Source organism: Pseudochaenichthys georgianus, chromosome 16 (assembly GCF_902827115.2).
Source record: "Pseudochaenichthys georgianus chromosome 16, fPseGeo1.2, whole genome shotgun sequence".
In the NCBI taxonomy this organism is placed as follows: Eukaryota; Metazoa; Chordata; class Actinopteri; order Perciformes; family Channichthyidae; genus Pseudochaenichthys; species Pseudochaenichthys georgianus.
This window is the reverse complement of record NC_047518.2, coordinates 13,334,996-13,356,503: the sequence shown is the minus strand read 5'-3', so window position 1 is coordinate 13,356,503 and position 21,508 is coordinate 13,334,996. Positions and strand designations below refer to the sequence as shown.

The 21,508-nt window shown below is 41.0% G+C and overlaps 1 protein-coding gene across 1 annotated transcript in view; it reads right to left on the bottom strand.

Annotated features, from left to right (window-relative positions):
• LOC117460632 (zinc finger protein 236-like) overlaps positions 1 to 21,508 on the bottom strand; it is a 64,969-nt gene that overhangs the window by 42,778 nt on the left and 683 nt on the right. The window contains exons 2-8 of the mRNA XM_071206047.1: positions 19,448 to 19,622; positions 14,649 to 14,813; positions 14,375 to 14,553; positions 12,838 to 12,968; positions 10,178 to 10,350; positions 3,827 to 3,949; positions 2,991 to 3,164 (exon numbers count right to left, since the gene is read on the bottom strand). Of these exons, the coding sequence (XP_071062148.1) occupies positions 2,991 to 3,164; positions 3,827 to 3,949; positions 10,178 to 10,350; positions 12,838 to 12,968; positions 14,375 to 14,553; positions 14,649 to 14,813; positions 19,448 to 19,622 (1,120 nt within the window). The remainder of the gene's footprint in view (positions 1 to 2,990; positions 3,165 to 3,826; positions 3,950 to 10,177; positions 10,351 to 12,837; positions 12,969 to 14,374; positions 14,554 to 14,648; positions 14,814 to 19,447; positions 19,623 to 21,508) is intronic.

The following is a 21,508-nucleotide window of genomic DNA, read 5'->3' as shown; positions in this document are numbered from 1 at the left end:
AAACAAGGAAGTACAAATGTTGCATTTAAAAATTAACTAGATAAAAATATATAATATGTACAATAACTATTAAGGTTTTTTGAAGTATCACGGAGGAGACGGGCCACGTCGGCTGCCCAGTCATGGTGCCGTTCCTGCTGGGCCCGATCCTCTCCTCCTCGTTTCCTCTTGCCTGGGTGACAATAAGATAATAATTAGCAATAAGGAAAAAACACAGGACAGGTACAGGTCACACAAGGATATAAGAATAACATGTATAAACAGAACAACAGTAAGGTGAACTAAAGAAAGTTCTGGCCCTAGATGTTTACAATGATTTTGAAAGTGAATTACATTATGTCCAGCCTGTTGATAATGAATATAAATATATGTATATGATAGGATGTCACACACCTCTGTACTAGCTGCTTACTAGCTAAGACTTTACTTGTAACAGAGCATTTCTACACAGTGGTATAGCTTATTGTAATTACTGTTGATGGATGATCCGAGGTTTAAAAAAACAAAAACACAATTCCAGTCGTTTTGCCATTTCTATTTCTTACCTAGAACCACACGCTGCGGTGTCGTGATGGCACTCGGTGTTGGTGGTTGAGTTGGTGTCGATTCTTCGGCTGGGGTCCGTTCTGGATTCACTGACGATGTGGACGGGAATGTTCCTCCTCACGAGTCCCAATGTAATCATCTAGAACAGCAAAATGACTTGTTAATTCCACAAACTACTGCAGCACAATACTAAATAGCAACAACAACTATAGAAAAGAAAAACTGAACGTAAACAATGGCACATATGGTGTTAGCAAACAATAGCTCTAGCTAAGGCTATCTGCCTTAGCTAGCTATGTAGCTCTTCGGGGCTCCATAAAAGCATGGGTTGTCGAACATTAATGTAAGGATAAAATAGACTTCTTTGTTAGAAGTGAGCGTACCTTGCAGGGACTCCAGTAAAGCCGTTGCCGTTTTCCCTACATTGCAGGAAAGTCCTCGAAAATCAGCGTTCGGGCATCTGTGCAGAGACATCCTGGAACACTTTCACATTTCGCGTTGTTCCGTCGAGCTCCCGCTGGATTTTATCATCCCCAATGAGATTAAGGAACGTCGTCACCTCCTCGGTCGACCACAGTGTGCTTTTCTTCGACGTTGCCATTTTTGTAGCTCCTCCGTTTACAAAATGCTGCAAGCTTGCTTCTAGATCTATATGCGACGCGAGGGATGATCTCGCGCGCAATCTTGTGACGATTCTCTCTGACCAATCAGCAGTCGAGTGTTGACGTCACAGCCCTGGCCTGGTCTGATAGAACCACGATTTTATGGGGCCGGAAAAAGAGGGAAAAAGTACCCGCTAGCCGGTACTAGGCTATATGGAAATGCCACCAAAAACTGACCTGGCCGCTTGAGGACGGTTAAGGACGCTTAAACGGGGCTACCCGCTGCAGTGGAAATGCGCCATAAGTGTGTTAGGTCTAACTCGAAGTGTATTCTGCTCCGCTCAACGATCCGTCACAGCGGGGGAGCTGTGATCATGCAGAGCTGTGTGTTCTCCATCAGCAGCAGCTGATCTGATCTCTCTCTCTAGCGTCCGGTTATACTTCACTCGCGTGCGTCTATGTCCAAATCTATCAGATCTAGCTAGTTATAGTTAATTATATGACTGCCTGCTTTTCAAAAGGACACCTAAACAATACGCGTTGCTTGACAACGGCGTGTGGCCGCAAAGTATAGCGCAGCATTATGCATATGTTTATATGAGGGGTCAAAATCCCATGCTCATAAAATGCTCATATATTTTTTTCTCTTCATTCCCCACGCAAATACAAAATAAATAAATATACCAATTTTAGGAAAAGTAACGAAGTTTGAGCAGAGTTACACATATTTCAAAACGCAAAGTGTAATAACTGCAGTTTGCCTCCCTGTCAGAATGACAAAGATCCTCAGTGAAGCACAAGCCCATGTTTCTCACTACAAGTACAACTTATTAAAAAGATCAGTTCAATGCAACTAATATCGTCTTAGTGTTATTGCATGATGTTAAAATTGGTTTGCCATGAATTTAGTGATGGATTGTAAACATTTGAAATGTAGCATTTAAGTGTTTCTCATGTTGTTGTTTTAATAAATCAGACACTGATGGCGCAGCGCTGTCCTGTACCTCTTTATATAGGCTTTTTTTCCTTAACAAATTGTGTTTGCGTTGATCAGGGGGTACTTTTTTTTTTTCAAAGGGGGTACATGATTGAAAAAAATTTGAGAACCACTGCTGTAGATGATAATTATATGGGAGAAGATGAGTGCCACATTTTTTTTATTTTACCAAAAGTTACTATTTATTTGTTTTGTTCTTCTTAGATTAAAGACAGAATTCTGAGACTTAAGTCAGAGTTTATAGAAAAAAAAGTCAGAATCTCAGGATCCTAGGATTCTTGTCCTAATTCCAATTTAATTGTATTATGGACTGGTACAATAGAGACTGCCTAAGTCCAAGTTAATTAAATCTGGGGTCCTTGGATCACCGATTTATTGGCAAAAATGTATATTAGCTGTTAGGGACATAGTTCAAGAAAATGTTTTTGGCTCTTCTCAATATGAAATTATAGTTGATTGATTTAAATCTTTGAGGAGATTTTCATTCGGTGGAGCAGTTTTTATTTAAAAGCGGTGGACAAACACTTGTAACATGCATTATTGTAATACTGTAGAGTAATCGGAATCATAGATGTTAAAAACAAAAATAATTTGTCTACTCGCCTTAAAAGTGGTAAAGGAAATAAAGTATTTGTTTGTATTTTTGCAGATATATTCAATTGTCTTTGGATAGCAGACAGTCTATCATTACACCCAAGTATGAAGATGAGAAGTACGATCTTGACATCTATTTAGTTTTGTTATGTTATGTTTTAGTTTTGTATGTCAGCTTTAAGACCTGATTACTTTTTGTTTGTCCTTGTTATCACCCAATTGATGTAGTGTGGTTAATGTGCTTTGCTCACCTGCAGGATGTCCTGGTTAATGGCAGTTTCCATGGCGATAGCTGGCTCCGAAGGCTGGGGCTGCACTGCGTCCCCGCTGACCTGCTCAGACAGCTCCAGGAGCTGCTGGATGACATCTGTCACCCCCTCGCCGGCCTCTGACCCCCCAGGACCTTGACCTGTGCTCTCTGTCTCCTGAGGGGGGAGGAGGAGAGGAACAGAGTAAGGTTTGGGCAAAAAGACAAAGAGCTTTTCACAAGATCAGGACAGGTCGAAATTGGAGAGCTGACTAGTATTTAGAAGGGTCTCTCTGCAGTATGAATGAACAAATCAGAGGACGTTATTGAAGAATGAGGTAATTAGTGGATAGAGTGCTGGACTTCGAAACAGGGGATAGCAAGTTCGAGTCCCACTGCAGTCAGCATGTCGTTGTGTCCCTGGGCAAGACACTTCACCCCAAATTGCTCCTGTAGGGATTGTCCACGGTACTGAATGTATGTAAGTCGCTTTGGATAAAAGCGTCTAACAAATGACATGTAATGTAGTGTCTACACCAGTCTGAATCATTGATACTTTCATTAATCTTGCAGCAAGGACAATTAAATAAATCAAAATGCGGCTATGTGTATATAAAGAGTCTTGCAATGTTCTTTTATTGATTATTACATAACCATTATACATCAAGAACATTCCTTGTATGGTTACACCTACCCTGATTCTGGTTTTCGATTCAGTTTTCAACTGGACCTGTCTAAAGTGTACCTGTATTAAATGTATTAACCTTATTCACCAGGGTCAAAATAATTAACATTAACTTGAATATACTAAAGTAAAGCCGGGCTCATTCAGTGTCTTACTGGAGTGCCTGAGGGAACCTCAATCACAGAGATGTGCATCTTGCTGATGTGGGCATTCAGACTGCCCAGCTTCTTGAACACACAGCTGCAGTCCATGCATGGGAACAGCGGTACACCTTTAGTCTGTAAGAGAATATAAAACACATCAAATACATTACCCCTGGCTGCTGAGTAGGCTATTTTGCTGCTCAAGCTCCCCTAAAGTGACTCAACCTAGTCACTGAAAGTATTCCATTTCACAATTAAATGTATGCTGATATTATCCCCGCCTGTCACAGTACCGGGGGAATTGAGTAAGAGGTGTTCATCTGTTAATGTAATTTGACCGGGATGCTGATTTCAGCTGCTCGAACTCTAGAATAATTTATTTGCTTGCCAAACCTCGGAAATAATATATAAAGATTACGGAGCACCATTTCATACGGTGATGAGTTTAAATTATAATTTCAGAATGAAGATGGAAAGATACTACATTTGGTGTTCTTTACTTTTGTTTGTTTTGTAATGATACAAGCTGCTTATTTATTGTTTATACATTTGAATACATTTTTAAAGAAATAAAGGTTTTGAGGGTATATTGCCTTTTCCCTTCTATTCTGTTTAACAATAATCCAATACGACTGGTATGTCTGACTTCAATAAGTCATAAGCATGACTGTTTATTTTGGAACTGCTTAAGTGTGTGCCCTTCATAGGTATACATCTAGAGTACTTGCACCCATTAGGGGTATTTTACTATGATCTGTAATAACATATGTAGGAGTAAGAAAGTGTTCTCTTGTGAATGTCACTACCTCATAGCTCCTGATTTATTACAGCACACAGTGGATAATGCAAAGCAGGCCTGCCCTTATAAATGCCATGTAGAGTTGTATTTTTTTTTTTCAATCTCAAGTACAATAACATTTTGATAATCAGGGGTTCAAAACTAATTATTGTAGAGGCTAAGCCAACGCTTTAAGCCACTGAGGTGCTGCTTTGATGACGTAATGCAGGGACGTGCACAGACATTTGGAGGGGCTATTGCTCTAAACTGGAAAAAGGGACTCCCCCCCCGAAAAAAACCACAAGACCTTTTGAAAATTCTAACCTGTTTTTAATGTAAAAGGTTCATAAAATAAAAACACAACACTGTGACACTCAACTGACTTTTATGTCAAACTGTTAAATTAGTTATTCAGGCACATTTTTTGTTTTGCGGTCCATATCTCATTAAAATATCTAATGTTAGTAACTATTAAAGACAAAATGGGGACAATTTTGTTCTAATGTAGTTTAACCATTGTAACTTCTGTGCAGTCCAGACATACTGATAAAATAGGGCATCTAACTAATTACCTTAAATAAACTCACTAATTAATTAAACCAGTTCAATACGCATTATTCTTATTCTTATCATTCTTTAGGAGCGCAGAAACGGTAAGGTATCTAATTACTTATTTATTTAGTATTCCATAACTTAATAACAGAGATGGTCAAACTAAAGTAGAGACATGGCAGAAATCCTACAATGAAGCGGGACAGTGAACTGTTCTCTGTGAGAGGGCGATCAAGAAAAGAGAGCGAGCGGTGAAGGAGTTTACAGAGTAAAAGACACAGAAAGACAGAAGCACAAAAACAACAAGTAGGCTATATTTAGGTGCTTTTTTGTAAATAACCGACGGTATCAAGAGGTCACATGGTGTGATCACCATAGCCATATGAGGCCGGACTCTGAGGGCTTTCCTTTGCTTCCAGCTGTCAGATTGTAAACAGTCACGTGACTGGGGGCAGATGACAGCGCTGACAAGTTGTATTTTATCGCAGCGAGATGCTACAATACTAATTGTGGGCTTATCATGTTGATCCGGCCACAATAGAAAGCAAAAAAAGATCTCGCTCTCTCCAGAGGGGCAGGTCAGACAAAAATGGCAAACAGGCTGTTGCCTGGGCAACATTAGCCCCTACCTGTGCACGTCCCTGACGTAATGGACGTACACTTTAGCTCGTCTGGTGAATAAAAGTCAGATAGCATTTTTTCTAGTTGAACCTTTAGTCCATTTATTTTCCACTTTTTTTGTTGAATCAGCTTCCGTCACCAAACAAAATGACATTTCAAAAACGTTTTGGCCATCCGGTGGAACCCGAGTGATTAAACATTGGTTCCTACTTTTAAACCCAGAGCGCTAATTGGCTCCAACAATTATTCTCCAACTCCAATCTAAGTATTACGTTCCAGTAGTGTACAGTGCTCCAGCCACTGAATGTTACTCTGTTTCTTGACATTAGCAATATTTTGCTTTCTCTTTGATGTATTAAATGATTATGTGGACAGCTGACTTGGCAATAAACCTTCATTTGATTCAGAATCCGAAATGGGAAGAAGGTTGTGTTGACTTTTAATTTAGAAAGTGTGGAGTTTGTTGTCTTTGGGGGATGCAAATATGAAGATCAGGTGCAGGGATAATCTGATCAAGTTTGGCTCATTTTTCTAGTTATTTGGAGTACATTTTAAAATGATGTTCACAGAATCCTAGAAATTACACAGAGATGAGTAACATGCTGAACTTATAGAGGGGGAATTAACTTGACAATTGAACCACTGACATAAAAGATTGAAAAGCCAGCAAGTGGGTGGAAAACAACGTTTTAAGTGACGCTACTTGAAAAACTGATTAGAACTGTAGGAGCAGAGAGAAATCCAAACGAGCAAGTGAGACTGTTGAGTGCGGAGCCTAAAAGAAATCACGATTTATGGTGATTGCTTTTCCGTGAGAGGCTAACCACCGGTGAAGTGGAAGATGTCAGTGGGCAGAAGAGGAAGTAAGGGAAAGGTGGCTGAAATAGGAAAGGATGCCTTTCAAGTTTGTGAGGGTGTCTGCCTGGGCATATCAAGAAACTCCAGTAATCACCATCAGGATGGTACATGTATGTGGCAACAGGGTAAAGAATGAGTGTGTATGGGAAAGCGTGTGGGATGAACAGAAGGTCATTTATTGTGGGGCAAAGATGTGTGTTTTTACTGAAGGGGTAATTGTAACAAAAAGTTCAAGACAGAAATGATGGCTACGGTCCACTAGTAAAACAAATCAATCACATGTCTTTTTCTAACCAGTTTTCCTTTTGAACATGTCATTGGGAAAATACCACTACAGTGTGAAGAGAATCCAATTATGCTCAGACAATGCCCTGTCGTTTATTTTTGCTTTTTCTGCTTAGGCAGGTTCCTAACGGAGCGAAGTGACCCAGAAGAACCTAAGTGGATGAATGATAAGAGCTAAATGAAAAGTGGTGAGGGAAAGACATAGGGCCAGAATTGTTTTGGACAATTTGACCGCAGCCATAGAGTTTAGCGATGGCATTCATTCCTTTAAAGCAGGGGTTCCCAACCCCCGGTCCGTGGACCGGTACCGGGACGCGGAGGTGTTACTGCCGGGCCGCGAAATAGCTGTGAGTTTATCGTAATATTTGCAGAATTATAAATATATAAAAATATTTTATCATAATATTTTTTTCAAAACGTTTTTAATGTTCGCACCTATACCAATCATATTATTTCATCCAGTAGCCTAGTTAATCTTTCACCAGATAACCGTTGAAAATGGCTTTTATGATGTTCCGAGGGATTCGGCGGCTCAGCCTGGTCTCAGTCTCTTGTGCGCACGAGAAAGTTACCGGTGCGCTAAGTTGGAAGTGGAGCGCACAGGAGACAACCGTTTAATTGCAGACTGTTATGTTTATGTGGGGAAATGGCAGTGCATACATTAGAGATATATTTCAAACTCGGACTTCATTTTAAGGACATGTCGGCCAGGTGTAGAGCTATATGTTTATTTTATTAGCTTTTCTTTTTAATGACTGATTTTAAATGCCATTTTCTTAATGTCTTTAATTTTTTTGTAAAGCACTTTGAATTGCCTTGTGTTGAAAAGTGCTATATAAATAAACTTGCCTTGCCTTTGTTTATTTGTGTTATTGGCAAAACAGGAGAGTAAACCAGTCTGCCTTGATCTATGAATTCATGTCCGGGACTCTCACGGTATCTGCTGCCTGCAGCTGTTGTATAGAAGGAAAACCTCCTTCACTTCATGAAATGGCTGCAGGCAGCATCAGGAGGCAGCGGGACGTGTAACTCCGCTTCTGAGAAGTGCAGCACCAGAGCGCCGAGAGCTGTGCCTTTTTACGCACCGCCTTCGCTGTGTTTACCTTCATCAAAACAGCGAGTGACTGCAGGCTGCTACGTGTTAACCACACGCACACACCTCTACACACATCGAACTGCCCGATCACACTCACACACACACACACACACACACACACACACACACACACACACACACACACACACACACACACACACACACACACACACACACACACACACACACACACACACCCCCCCCCCCCCTTCATAATGCGCCTTCTCCTCGTTTTCCCATCACTGGATTATCCGTAAATCATACAAACAAAACCAAAACGTTGATTTATCCGTTTTGGTTTAAAAATGTAATAACGTCGGTTTTTTGGTTTTCCGTTTTTCCGAAAAACCAAAAAACGACACCGGTTCTTTTTTAAACGTTGTTAATATGTTTTGGATGCATATTGTTCTAGTATGTGTTCAGGCTGTTACATACAATTAGCCTCTGTTGCTACCTGCTGGTGAGTAAATATTCAAATCAGTTAAAATTGACAACCGGTCCGCGATTTTTTTTAATGTATCTGCCGGTCCTTGGCACAATAAAGGTTGGGAACCCCTGCTTTAAAGGATTGTCCAGTGTATCATATGCTAGGAAAGATAAGAGCACTGAAGCATATGTCCTTTGCACTTCTTAGATACTTCCTGGTCATTTAACTTAGTTAGAAACCTTTTTAAACAAAAAATATGAGAGGGGGAAATGATGGAAATCATAAATAGGTAGAAGATTTTTGTATATAAGGTTCTGATGTCCTTGATTGTGCGAGTGGGTTTGAAACATATTTGGTGGTTGCCGGATATTGATATTTGTGGGCATTAAAAAAGTGGTGAAATATATTTCCTTTCAAAGAAAGTCAAAGGCAGAATGTATAGTATAGTTAATGGGCTTTTTGAATGGGTGATGTTAAATTAAAAACGTTCTTTGGTGAACACAAGCTTAAGTGATTCAAGTTGTGTTCTGCAAAATAAAATACAAAAAGCATGAAAGTGCTGTTCACCTGTGAAGGACTTGCTTTAAAAAATGTGTAAGTATATAAAATGTATGTTTGCCTAAAGCCATATTTTAGGCAATAATCCAAAACTGTTACAATACTTTTAGATATACAGGAGTCATCGTTGAATTTCAAATAACTGAAAGCACATGAAATCATTTGAGGTGTTTTTTGATTTTTATTCTGGAGCTCATTTGTGTAATTCTTGAGCAGACAGTATTGCTGTCTCAACACGCCTACAGTACAGACACCTACAAGCCTTCATTAAATTGGAAACAAGTTGATTTTACTCCCCTGGCTACCGGGTACACATCTGCTCATGAAATCTGTTGTGAATAATGCGTGACCATAATGTATTCATAAAGTCAGTCAAACCATGAGGACTAACTGAAGGACACTTGTCAAAATTAGATGCATTATTCAAATGGCTCTGCTGTTTGGCTTTCCAGAAGTAATTTAATCAACCGGCCCCATCATGGGCTTTTAGTATGGAATACACAATGATGTGAGAAGTTGAGGAGAATACAAATAAAATTCCATGTTTTAATTAGTTGTAATTTAATTTGTAAAATAAGAGGAAGCGAACCCAAAAGAGAACATGAATATCTATCAACACACATTGTTTCCAGGTGGATGGGGCAAACCAGCCATCCAATAAGTTATCATAAGCATGACTGCTCATAACAGTGAGGTGCGAGAGTATTTTTATTCAGTCAGTTTGTTTGCTTTTTAAGCGCGCACTGCGGAAATGATAAGAATGTGTGAATATTGTTTGTACGGTTGCACCAATTTCCTGTGTCTTTTTTGTACATTATTGTTCTCACGGCTTATAAAACCAAATCCAAAGTCTCTTTGGGGCGGGACATCTCTGAGCAGTTGACCAATCACAACAGAACCAGCTAACCAATCAGAGCAGACTGGGCTCTGGTTTCAGACAGAGGGTGGAAAGAGGTGCTGCAGCACAGGCAGTTTGAGGAAACAAAGAGCTTTTTGAACATTAAAGCATGGAGACATGTCACAGTAGAGGCATCAAATACAAATATGAAGAAGCTCTTTTACACTAATAAAATAAAAGCACTGTTTTGTAGTTTATTTTATTCCATGCTCATTACATAGGGTGTCTCATTACACAGAGATATCTCACTATACAGTGTCTGAGGTGTGAGTGTTTCTCTGTGCTCTTACCTCGGAGTGAACTCTCTGGACGTGGGAGTGCAGGTTTCCTTTCTGGGAGAAGGAGGCTGGGCAGAACATGCAGAGGTGAGGTTTCTCTCCGGTGTGCCGCACCATGTGAGTCTGCAGCACCACCTTCTGGTTGAAAGCCTTCCCGCAATGTGAGCATTTATAGGGTCTCTCACCTGAAAGGAAAGGGTCAAGTCAGGGCAAAGAGACGGAAACACCTGTGATCATTTTACTAAAGGTATTTTCCGGAATCAATATGAATGACTTGGAAAAAAGGTAAATAGTAAAGACTATGGATGGCTACTAAAACCCATCATTATCTAACTCTACTCATATTCATTAAAGCAGGTTTTAAAGCAGGTTACAGCATTAGACCAGTAAGTAATTGTGACTCTTTTTGATTAAAAAAACTAAAACCTTTTCTTCATTATTTAAACTGGATAAATAGACAATAACTTATTTTAAATATTATATTTTACACATATCAGAATTAAATCATTTTGTTCTATTGCAGTTTCATAGTGGTTGTATTTTTAGCAATGTAATATAAATAGTAAAATGATTACACATGAAACCTAGGGCAATATATCTCTATGTTATCGACATTGTTGTATGATACTAGATATCTTAATACATTTTAGATACAGTTATATTATTACAATGAAGTCATGTGATGTTTTAATTATCATTATGTGTGTTTATATATGTTATTAAAGTTCTAATAGTCATCCCTACAATTGGTCTAACAAATTGAGATATTTCAAATACTCCATATCGCCAGACCCTTACGACACCCACATGACATCTTTAATACTTTTACTTATCAAATCAATCTAAATGTTGTATTCATGGATTTAGCCTAAATAAAGACGAGTCTTATTCACTGATGGGTGAGTGCGTCAGAGAGAGTGAGAGAATGAGGCATTGTGTGTGTGTGTGTGTGTGTGTGTGTGTGTGTGTGTGTGTGTGTGTGTGTGTGTGTGTGTGTGTGTGTGTGTGTGTGTGTGTGTGTGTGTGTGTGTGTGTGTGTGTGTGTGTGTGTGTGTGTGTGTGTGTGTGTGTGTGTGTGTGTGTGTGTGTGTGTGTGTGTGTGTGTGTGTGTGTGTGTGTGTGTGTGTGTGTGTGTGTGTGTGTGTGTGTGTGTGTGCGTGTGTGTCCCAAAGCACCTCTTAACCTCATCAGCTTGAGGGCTGTTTGAGATTCGCAGCACAGAGGAATAAACTCCATCCGTCATTAGTCATGCAGCCAGCCAGGCTACCAAACAAATTAACAAGTGGATGATGTGTAAACAACATGTGGGTGGAAGTTTCGGGCTATATAACCTGAACCCAGAAGGCTACCCACACTGGAATATCAATCAATGTTTATTTATATAGCCCAATATCACAAATGTTACATTTGTCTCAGTGGTCTTCACAGTGTGTACAGAATATCAGTATGACAATACGACACCCTCTGTCCTAAGACCCTCACATCGTACAAGGAAACACTTCCGGAGAAAACCCACAGTTTAAAGGGAACATGGGAGAAACCTCAGGGAGAGCCACAGAGGAGGGATCCCTCTCCCAGGACGGACAGACGTGCAATAGATGCCGTGTGTAAATTAGTTTTATTAATACAGAATTGTTGTACCCATACTCTGGGTAGAGCTGAGTGGGGGGCGTACTGTCCCTCAGAAATGAAGGATTTGCCTGGGAGTGTGAACTGAGTTTGAACCAGGAGGATAACTGGTGAGATGCTGCTCTTCACAAAATTCCCACAGCCTCTGGGCCATTTGAACGGACTGTTTAAAGTGGTCCTATTATACTCATTTCCATCTTCCTATTTGTGTTAGTGTACGTCTATTGTGACATGTTTACATGCTTTAATGTTCAAAAAGCTCTTTTTCATTTTTCTCATACTGCAGCACCTTTTTTCACCCTCTGTCTGAAACCAGAGCCCAGTCTGCTCTGATTGGTTAGCTGGCCGGCTCTGTTGTGATTGGTCAACCACTTTGAGATGTAGTGCTAGCCAATAGCATGGCTAGCATGATTGTTATATAATGATGTCTGCTTTCATACTATGACAAACTTATTCTGACTATAACTATAAATGTCCCTATATTGCCTCATTTTGATTTCCAGTAGAGTACAACCATAGTTATGTATTCACTCGGTGGATCACTGCTTAATTTCCTTTCTAAAGCGAGAGAACATTTCAATTCTTATCTTCCTGATTAGACCTTTTTTCCCATTTTGCTTTACTTTGATGAGTATGATTGATTACGCCTTTGAAATGCAGAAAGTATGGCTTGTTGCTCTTTGGATCGATTCAGATGCACAGTACTTCATTCTATTGTTCATTTCTTTCTATATTTTAATTATGATGCTTAACGTTAAACGGGTATCTGCTCTTTTCATGTGCACTGATCAATATTAAAGGTATTAAACAAAGAAAAGGAAAGAAAGGGAGGGTGAAGTAAGAGGTGCTTTGTTATGTAGACAGCTAATCGAGGAACATGTCATCAGAGTAAGTCCATTTCAGAAAGACAAATGTCAGACTCTAGTTATATAACACTTCATTATTACATCAATTACATTTTTGAGAAGCAGAACCCCCAACTCTTCGGTTTGTGCCCCTACATTACCAACATGTGTCACCCCCTCTCTGAGCTCCTCACTCACCTGTGTGTATTCGTACGTGCCTAACCAGCTGACTGGGTTTTTTGAACGCTTTTCCGCAGTGATGGCAGCTGTTCTGGAAGGCGCTGCGGTCGATGTTCTTCTTGTAGTTTCTGGAACTACAGCTGAGCGGCCTGTGGAAAGAGGAAACACACAACAGAAGTCAAGGGTATGTAAGTACAGATGATCACATACACACCACATAGACACTATGAATTGCACATCATGTGAGAAGATTTTGTTCATTTAAATATTGTGAGCCCTGCGTATCACTCTGAATATCTGCACATTGAAAATGTTATATATATTTTTCACATTTCCATTGTACTTTTTTATAGCTTTTTGTATATTTATATTCCGGGCAAATAGTTATCTTTATTCTTTTAATATTAAGTAGAAGAAATATTACTTTTTTCTTTTTATATTTTCTTTTTATAATAGTTATATTTCTGCTCTTACAACTTGTTTCCTTAAACAATGTTTGTGTAAGTACCACCATACACTCTAGCATGTTCCTTGTATGTGTAAATCTACTTGGCAATAAACCTGATTCTGATGATAGTTTCACAATTTGTTTGTAATTCATGTCATAATTTGTCTTATTACTAATACTCTATTCCTGTTGTTTTTTGAATAGTCTCTTTTATAGTTGAGTTTGTTGGTTATCATCTACTGTCTTTTGGTTTTATAATTGTTTTGGCTATTCATCCTTGTTTTATTACTAATATTATTATCAATATTAATAACATTAAAATAAAAACATAAGTTATGAAAGAGCAAGAAAAACATAGTTATTTCTCCCTCGACACAGTGCTTTTATAATATTTTCAGTATTCTTCCTCACACAATGTATTTTAACTTTTACATTGCACATAATAAAGGTACTGTATTGCAGGATTGCGGTACAATGGTTACATTGTATGCACCAGAGACATCCTCCCAAACGGTGTGTTATTGCTGCTGTTGTTTCTCGGATCTTTCTGTACCTTAGTTCTAATGTCAACCTTCAACTATTAATACTCTATAGAGAGTTTGCACACGGCACTGAAGACTGTGGCCCTCCACTTATCAAAATCAATGAAAATAGAAAAACTCCAACTCTGTTGAATGGCAAATCAATTTATCCTTTTTGATTGAAGTTCATTCCAGCGTGTGAGTATATTTCACAGCCAAAATTACCAGAAAAACAATTCATGTGGAATGAATAATTGTCATAATATCTTCTCCCCTACAAAATAGCTGTTTTTATATTTTCTATTGGCAGAATGATTGTCTCTTGCAGGTCTAACTGCTGTTTCTCGGTGACTCACATACACTGCCTCTTTGTTATTCATTTGGCATATCAATTGGAAAATAATATGATATGTTTGTGGGTATGGCAGCTACACACCCCAATATCAATATTAGAGTGGTCAATTGCCTACAACAAGAGGCCGACAGTTACTTTTGATAGCTGTTAGACTCATGTTTCCCTTTGAGTCCATTTTTCCACCTGACACACTTTAATGATCTAAATGGGCATCTTGCAGCCCTGTCTGACCTCATCTTGACGTGGCTCTTCATGTGCTCTTTGAGGTGTGCGGACGTTTTGAATTCTTTGTCGCAGCTCTTGCAGGTGTAGACCTTGACGCCCGACAGCTCTTTGCGGTGCTCCTCCAGGTGCAAGGTCAGCTGGCTCTGAAGAATGAACTCATCTCCGCACTCCACACAGATCAAATTCTGAAAAAACAAAAAAGATATTCTTTCTTTGTAACTGGTTGTGAATTCAAATAAAATCAAAGATGGTGTTATGTTGGAAGGGTCAGTTCACTAACCTCCTCCTTCTCGTGCAGCATGATATGAGACTTGAGGCTGGCGATGCGGGAGAATCTTTTAGTGCAAACGGGGCATGTGAAGTCAGAGGTCGTGTGCGTGGACCTGTGCAGTGTGAGGTTGAACTCCACGTTGAATGTCTGCGGACACTGGTCACATCGATGAGGCTGCAAGAGAGAGAGGAAAAGTTCAATGAAAGGAAGGGAATGTAAAGGATTTCAAATGTGTCCCTCTGCATCATGCTTTTTGTTGGCAATTCTGTTTCTTTGGTGGAGACGGGAATCCTTGTAAATTAAAGTGCAACCTTCGTTGACTTGAGCACAAGGATGAATTACTGAACATGCCAAAGGGCTCTAACTGTGTGGGGTACTACTTACCTTCACCTTCAAAAAATGTATACAAATAGGCATGTTTAATCCTGAAAGAGACTCTAAATGACTCACAAAGGAACATAAGACAACTATAAAGAGACCAATTCAACTTTGAAACCTGCAAAGAGACATAAAACAACTACAAGGAGATGAAAAGCAGCTTAAAAGAGATGCAAAGAGGATCAAAACAACTACGAAAAGACACACAACTGGCAGCAGAATGCTCAGTGGTTACAGCTGGCGGCCCATATGCGGTATCTTTTTTTAAAAAGAATATCCGATGAGAGGAAGAAATGGCCCCAATATTAAATTATATTAGAGTAGCCGACTGTCTTAATTTCAGAGTACTGCAATGAAGGCCGAGAGCAATACAGACACCAGTGAGTCTGACTCAGAGCGGCAGACCTCCAGGCGGCTGCTCTTCAGCCTGGAGAGAGTGCGTATTTAAGTGAATGTAGATTGAACCACTACCACAGGTGCAGCTGTAAATCAGGTAACGGAGGGTCCCGTTATCGCCTGCTAATGCTCCAAGAGACTTTTGAGAGGGGATCAAATGACCAAAGTTTTCCTTACTCTTACATTCCTGCTAATAGAACAGAGTGGACACGCCATTACTTCAGTGTGTAATGTGTGTGTGAGAGTGGGTAAGAGAGGGAGAGGCAGAGAGACAGAAAGGGAGTGTAAATGGATCTTAAAAGGGGGAATAGGGCAAAGACGTGTGTTGCAAAAGCTTTTGCAGCTGGTAAGCGGAAAGAGGCGGGCGCACTCAGGGGTGACAAGACCAATATCAAAACTCATCAATTAGGCCTAATAACTTCAGAAATCTGCATTACTCAACATGAATTAAAACACAATTATTTTGTACGTATTCTTGTCATACGAAAATGTATATTTCTCCAAAGTGGCTCACAGCAAGTCCAATCGAATATATATACAGAGGCAAAGTACGGTACTCAACTTTTTCAAGAAAGTCGCTGTTTGTCATAACCCATTTAGTTTTTCTGTGAATACACTCTACATCTCTCGTCTCACACTTTCTTGAGTTGTAGTTATCTTTTCACATCGTATTCATGGCACAATTTAGAAGGGATTTAAACATTATTCATTTCTTGCTGTAAGCTATCTCAGGTATTTTTCCAGAAACATGGTCCTATGACAGAAGCAGCCATTCATACACACTGATTTATCATTCATTGGGAATGGAGTCGTGACAATAGTTTCCATTGTTCAAAGTTCAGGAGCAGACGATGTTTAGTGCTTTTTTGCTCAGTTAAACAGCCCAGCATCAAGCCCTATTTCCTGTGCAGTTTATTTAATCAGCTCAACCGAAGCTGTGCTCATTTACATCTTCGGAATGAACAAAAACCCTGTTAATTGAGCATGTCTAGGGCTCTAATGCAAAGTCGCATATGGATAAGTAAATAACGCCAGATGTGTTTTGTATTTAGAAATCCAGGAGGATGTCTAACAATGCTGCTGGTAATAGCACATTGCAGACGCTCTGGAAGCAGCTGCCACCAAATAATGTGATTGGTAGACCTGTGCTGAACTTTTCAAATAAACAATGTCCTCTACCAGCAGCTTCCACATTGTGAAAAATCATCTGAGCTGAAAATCTAGGACGGTAAGGCACTTGCTTGGCCCAATTCCAACCTGTAGCTGGGTCATTGTTACACAAATCATCTGTACCAAACTGCAATAATATGAAACTGCTTTTTGACAGCAATAATACAAAAGTATGGTTCTAATGAACTCGTTATACTTGCCAGATATGTGTGTGTAATAATGTAAGAATACAAATATAAGCTTATGATAGAGAGAAAACGATAGTTACGGCTGTAACTACGGTTCTATGAGTCCCTACTGACCGCCAGAGGCGGTGCTTTAGCACTGGATATGTCCATCGCGCGCATGCGCAGCTCGAGTACCAATAACAACAAAGTCACCTGTGACCCACGTGACACCGGCTATATCAGCCGGTATTGTCAGAGGATCTGTTCCCGAAACTTCTCGCGAGCACACAAGAATTCTAAGTGACAGGGAACTCTGGCAGTCATCCGGGACTCATAGAACCGTAGTTACAGCCGTAACTATCGTTCTATTTTGTCCCTACTGACCGCCAGAGGCAGTGCTTTAGCACTGGATGACTTATACCAACAATGTCATGAAGAATCCAAGCCCTCACCACTGGAAGCAGCGGAGCTCGGCAAAAGGACCACGCCCAAAGAATGGGGAGTGGCGACATTGACCTGATGACAACTGGAGAATGTGCCAGAAGACGCCCACGACGCCGCGGCGCAGATGGTCTCCAGGGGCACCCCTCTCAGGGCAGCCCAATATGTTGAGATGCTCCTTGTAGAGTGGCATCTCAGCCTGATGGCAGGGGGGGGGGCGGCCACTGGCCCCGTAAGCCTGTGAGATGGTATCGACAACCCAGTAGGGCAGCCACTGGTTAGAGGGCCTAACCTCCTTTAGTGCCGCCAGGGCAAACTCAAGAGTTGCTCCTCCTGCCGTATACAGGCAGTAGCCTTGATATACGCCCTTTGGGCACCCCCAGGGCACAGCAACTTCGATGTGCCGTACTCCTGAATGTCAAAGCGTGCCAGCTGGGCAGGCTGATTGAAGTGGGTTTGTGGAAGGACCCCGGGCGGGAATGCCACATTTGCCCAAAGGGCAACGCACGAGAGTCTCACCTCGGGCATGTATTGTTTATGGAGAGGACATGCAACTCCCCGACTCGCTTCCCTGAGGCTATGGCAAGCAGAAATGCTGCCTTCGTGAGCAGCCACCTAAGCCCCACCTGGGCCAGGGGCTCGAAGGGAGGAGATGATAGGGCATCCGGCAGGGGCAGGTCCCAAGCCGGAGCCCTCGGGGTGCAAGGGGGACGCTGCCGTAAAGCCCCTCTCATAAAGAGGGACACCGACCTGTGGCACCCCGCCGTGGCGCCGTCGACCCGAACATGTCGGGCAGAATCGCAGCCACATAAATTCAGAGAGGAGTGACAATGTACATGCTGTCCCCAAGGAACACGCACATTCTTGCCCCCCAGTTGGGGTAGAAAGTGCGTGAGTGCAAGCTGCACGGCCCGAAGCTCTAGCACGTTGACCTGGCACGCACTCTGCTGGGCAGACCGCTGACCCTGAACGGTCCTGCCCTGCCGCACTGCACCCCACCCTGAGAGACATGCACCTATGGTGATGGTCTCCTGGCGGGATGGGATGGCGCCCATGGGCACGCCTACCAGGAGATAGGCCCTGCCCCTCCAGCGTGACGGAGAGTGGAGCAATGCTGCGATACCCTGACTTTACTGTGCCTGTGCCACTTGGCGTCCAAGTGAAGGCTGTTCAGCCACATCTGCATGGGGCGCAACGACAGCGGGCCTAAGGGCCCAGCGGCCGAGGCAGCTGCCAGTCTGCCCAAGGGCCGGAGGAACTGAATATAAGGCACCCTCTTTCCAGGCCCACGTGGAAGTTGGCATCCCTCGGTTGAGAACCACTCCACCTGTGCGTATGCAGTAGTCAGCATATAGAATGGCAGCACCTTCAGGAATCTGTTGATTCTTCTGAGGTCCAAGATCGGGCAAAATCCGCCGACTTTCTTGCTCACGAGAAAGTATGCCGAGTAGAACCCCCTGGCTAAGCAGAGGGTCTTACTGGGTTGATTGCGTCCTTGGACAAAAGGACGTACAACTCTTGGCCCAGAGGTAGGGCCCCTGCCGGATCGCTGACGACTGTCAATTAGACCCAGCCGAAGGCTAGGGGCCGGAGCTGTGGTCCGTACCCCTGGGTTAAGGTGAAAACCACCCAAGGGACGGAAGTACAGACTGCCCAGAAACTGAGCTGCTGCTGGGAAAGCAGCCGCCGACCACCCCCGGGATTTCAGGGCCCAGCCCCCCGGACCCTGGAGCCTCTTGGGGGGCTCCGGTAAGGCTCTGGGGCACGAGGCCGCCTGGAAGTATTCAACTAACCCGTGTAATACAAGTGGTTAGTAGCCTTAAGGGCCTACACAGTTGTTATGCTATACCACATCGCCTTTCACTGGATGTATAATGAGCTGCACTAAATTACATTTTAGCATTTAAAATACCTAGCCATTCTTTTGCGGTTATTTTGGTGAAAGTAACTAGAAAAGTAACTAAAGTAGTATAACTCATTACATTTCAGAGACAGTAATTTTGTAATGTAACTTATTACTTTCAAAAGAGAGTAATAAGTAATATGTAATATATTACATTTTGGAAGTAACTTGCCCAACACTGGTCACAGGTGACTTTGTTGTTATTGGTACTCGAGCTGCGCATGCGCGCGATGGACATATCCAGTGCTAAAGCACCGCCTCTGGCGATCAGTAGGGACGAAATAGAACATACTCTACTGATGTTGTTTTGAATAGCTGTGTTCACTGTCTCTTAACCAGGTGCCGGAACGTACCTTATCGTTGATTTCATGTTCGCGGAGATGCTTCTGAAGTTGGCTCTCCGTGGTAAAGATCTGGGCGCAAATTGTACACTTCTTGTTCTTGAGCTCTCCATCTTCCCCAAAATGATCCGCCTTAGCGCCACTGGGATCTGCATCATATCGAGTACAAGAGAGAACAATAAAGTATCTTCATTTGGTTAAAGAGGCTTTACTGTGCAAAAATAGAATAAATATATGGTGCATTTTCTACTATTTTTGTAGTTTTATCTAAAAAAAAAAATCTAAAACCAAAGACTTTCATCCTGACTGTATTTTTATATAAAGGTGCCCGGAGTTGTCAAAAAGTAACCGCACATTTTAATATGGAAGTCTCTGTGTGTCGGACAATATAACTTTAACTTTCTTCAACAAGCATTCATCAAACTTGGGGGGGCATGCACATTATAGGCCTTTGACTTTATTGAAGCTTAAAAATATTCATGGAAGATGTTGCCCATATGATGGGTAGACAGTAGGGTAGCTATAACTGTGTGAATAAACTCCCTTTAAAACTAAGAAAGTTCGGCATTAGAACATACCAAAGAAGAATAATACTAGTCTATACAAATGTTACACTGTTTTGAAAATCGCAAACATTTTAATTTGATTTCCACTATGTACTACAGCTGCCCTTACAAAGTACTGAATGTACTATTAGATGCAGTATGCATACAATTGGGACATACTACTCAGTCATTGCACTTGTTGAACTATGACCCTCTTGCTCATTATATCAACTGTGAAAAGGATTTTGGGTGAGATTAGCGAGAACAGCATGCGGACTTCTGCAAAATGCTACTGTATTTTTGGCATACTCAATTAGATATGCAATACTTATTTGTACATGTATTGCATATCATGTACATATACAAAATATGTTTGTTCTGGTATAGTAGAATGGTTTGTCATTGTGGGGGATAGGCAGGCTATTTCAGAAGTGGAATAGCCTAGTTTAACTATGAAGAAATAGTACCAAAGAATGCATGAAATGTGTTTTCATTTAATCACTTTTACTTATATTGTGTTGTTTATTACAATCATTGGGTGTACATAAAGGATTAATAACATATTACAGAACAATGAACGTAGGCCTACTAGTTTATAATTTGGCCTGCTGTAATTTTTCCTATAGGCCTAATTAGTATTTTAAATGTTATCACTATTAAAATAGTGATAACCCTCAAATGTAAGCTAACTTAGGACCAACAAAGCCCCTAACTTACTCTTAAATAGTACTTTATATAATAATTTATTAGTCTTAAAATGTATAATAATGCAATAAAGTTTGTTTCACTGTAGTTGTCTCACTAGAAGATACATGAAGATAATATATGTATTCAATAATTTGGTTTCACTCTCGTAGCTCGTGCTTTTGCAGTGATACGTAAATAAAGTTTATATTAAATATTGTTCGTGTGAGTGAACATGTTAGCCTGTTGATATTCAACAGTTTGATTCCACACATCCATCTTGGCTGTCACACTCGTAGGCATTCCTACAGTATGTGACTGACTGATATTAACCCACTATGAAATACAAACGTAACCGCTATTTTAAAGCAAATGTTTTGTTTTAGTTGCCGAATTGTAGTTGCTCAAATATATCTGTGGGAGATTTTGAATAGCGTACCATTTAAGTTATCCAGCTAACATGTCACAAAAACAGTACCTCGGCTATATTATGGTTGTTTTCTAAAGATAATACCAAAATGCCAGCACATGAATGCGTTCCGACACCACATTTCGACACTTCATGTCTTCACGTGAAAATTACGACTTGTTTTGGTCATGCAGCACGGATCCATCAGTAGCAGGAGAGCCTCGCTACGCTTCACAGTATCAAAATAACAATGGCAAAAGGTTGGCGTGTTAGCATTGACGCTAGCAGTAGCAGAGCGAGCTAGTTAGCAACAACATGCTAACGACGAATTACTATTAAACAAATAAGTGACAACATTGTACGTTTACTATCACTACGAAATAGACCGCGGTTCTTCCCCTCGCGGACCCAAATTTAGACTGGAAGCCAATAAGA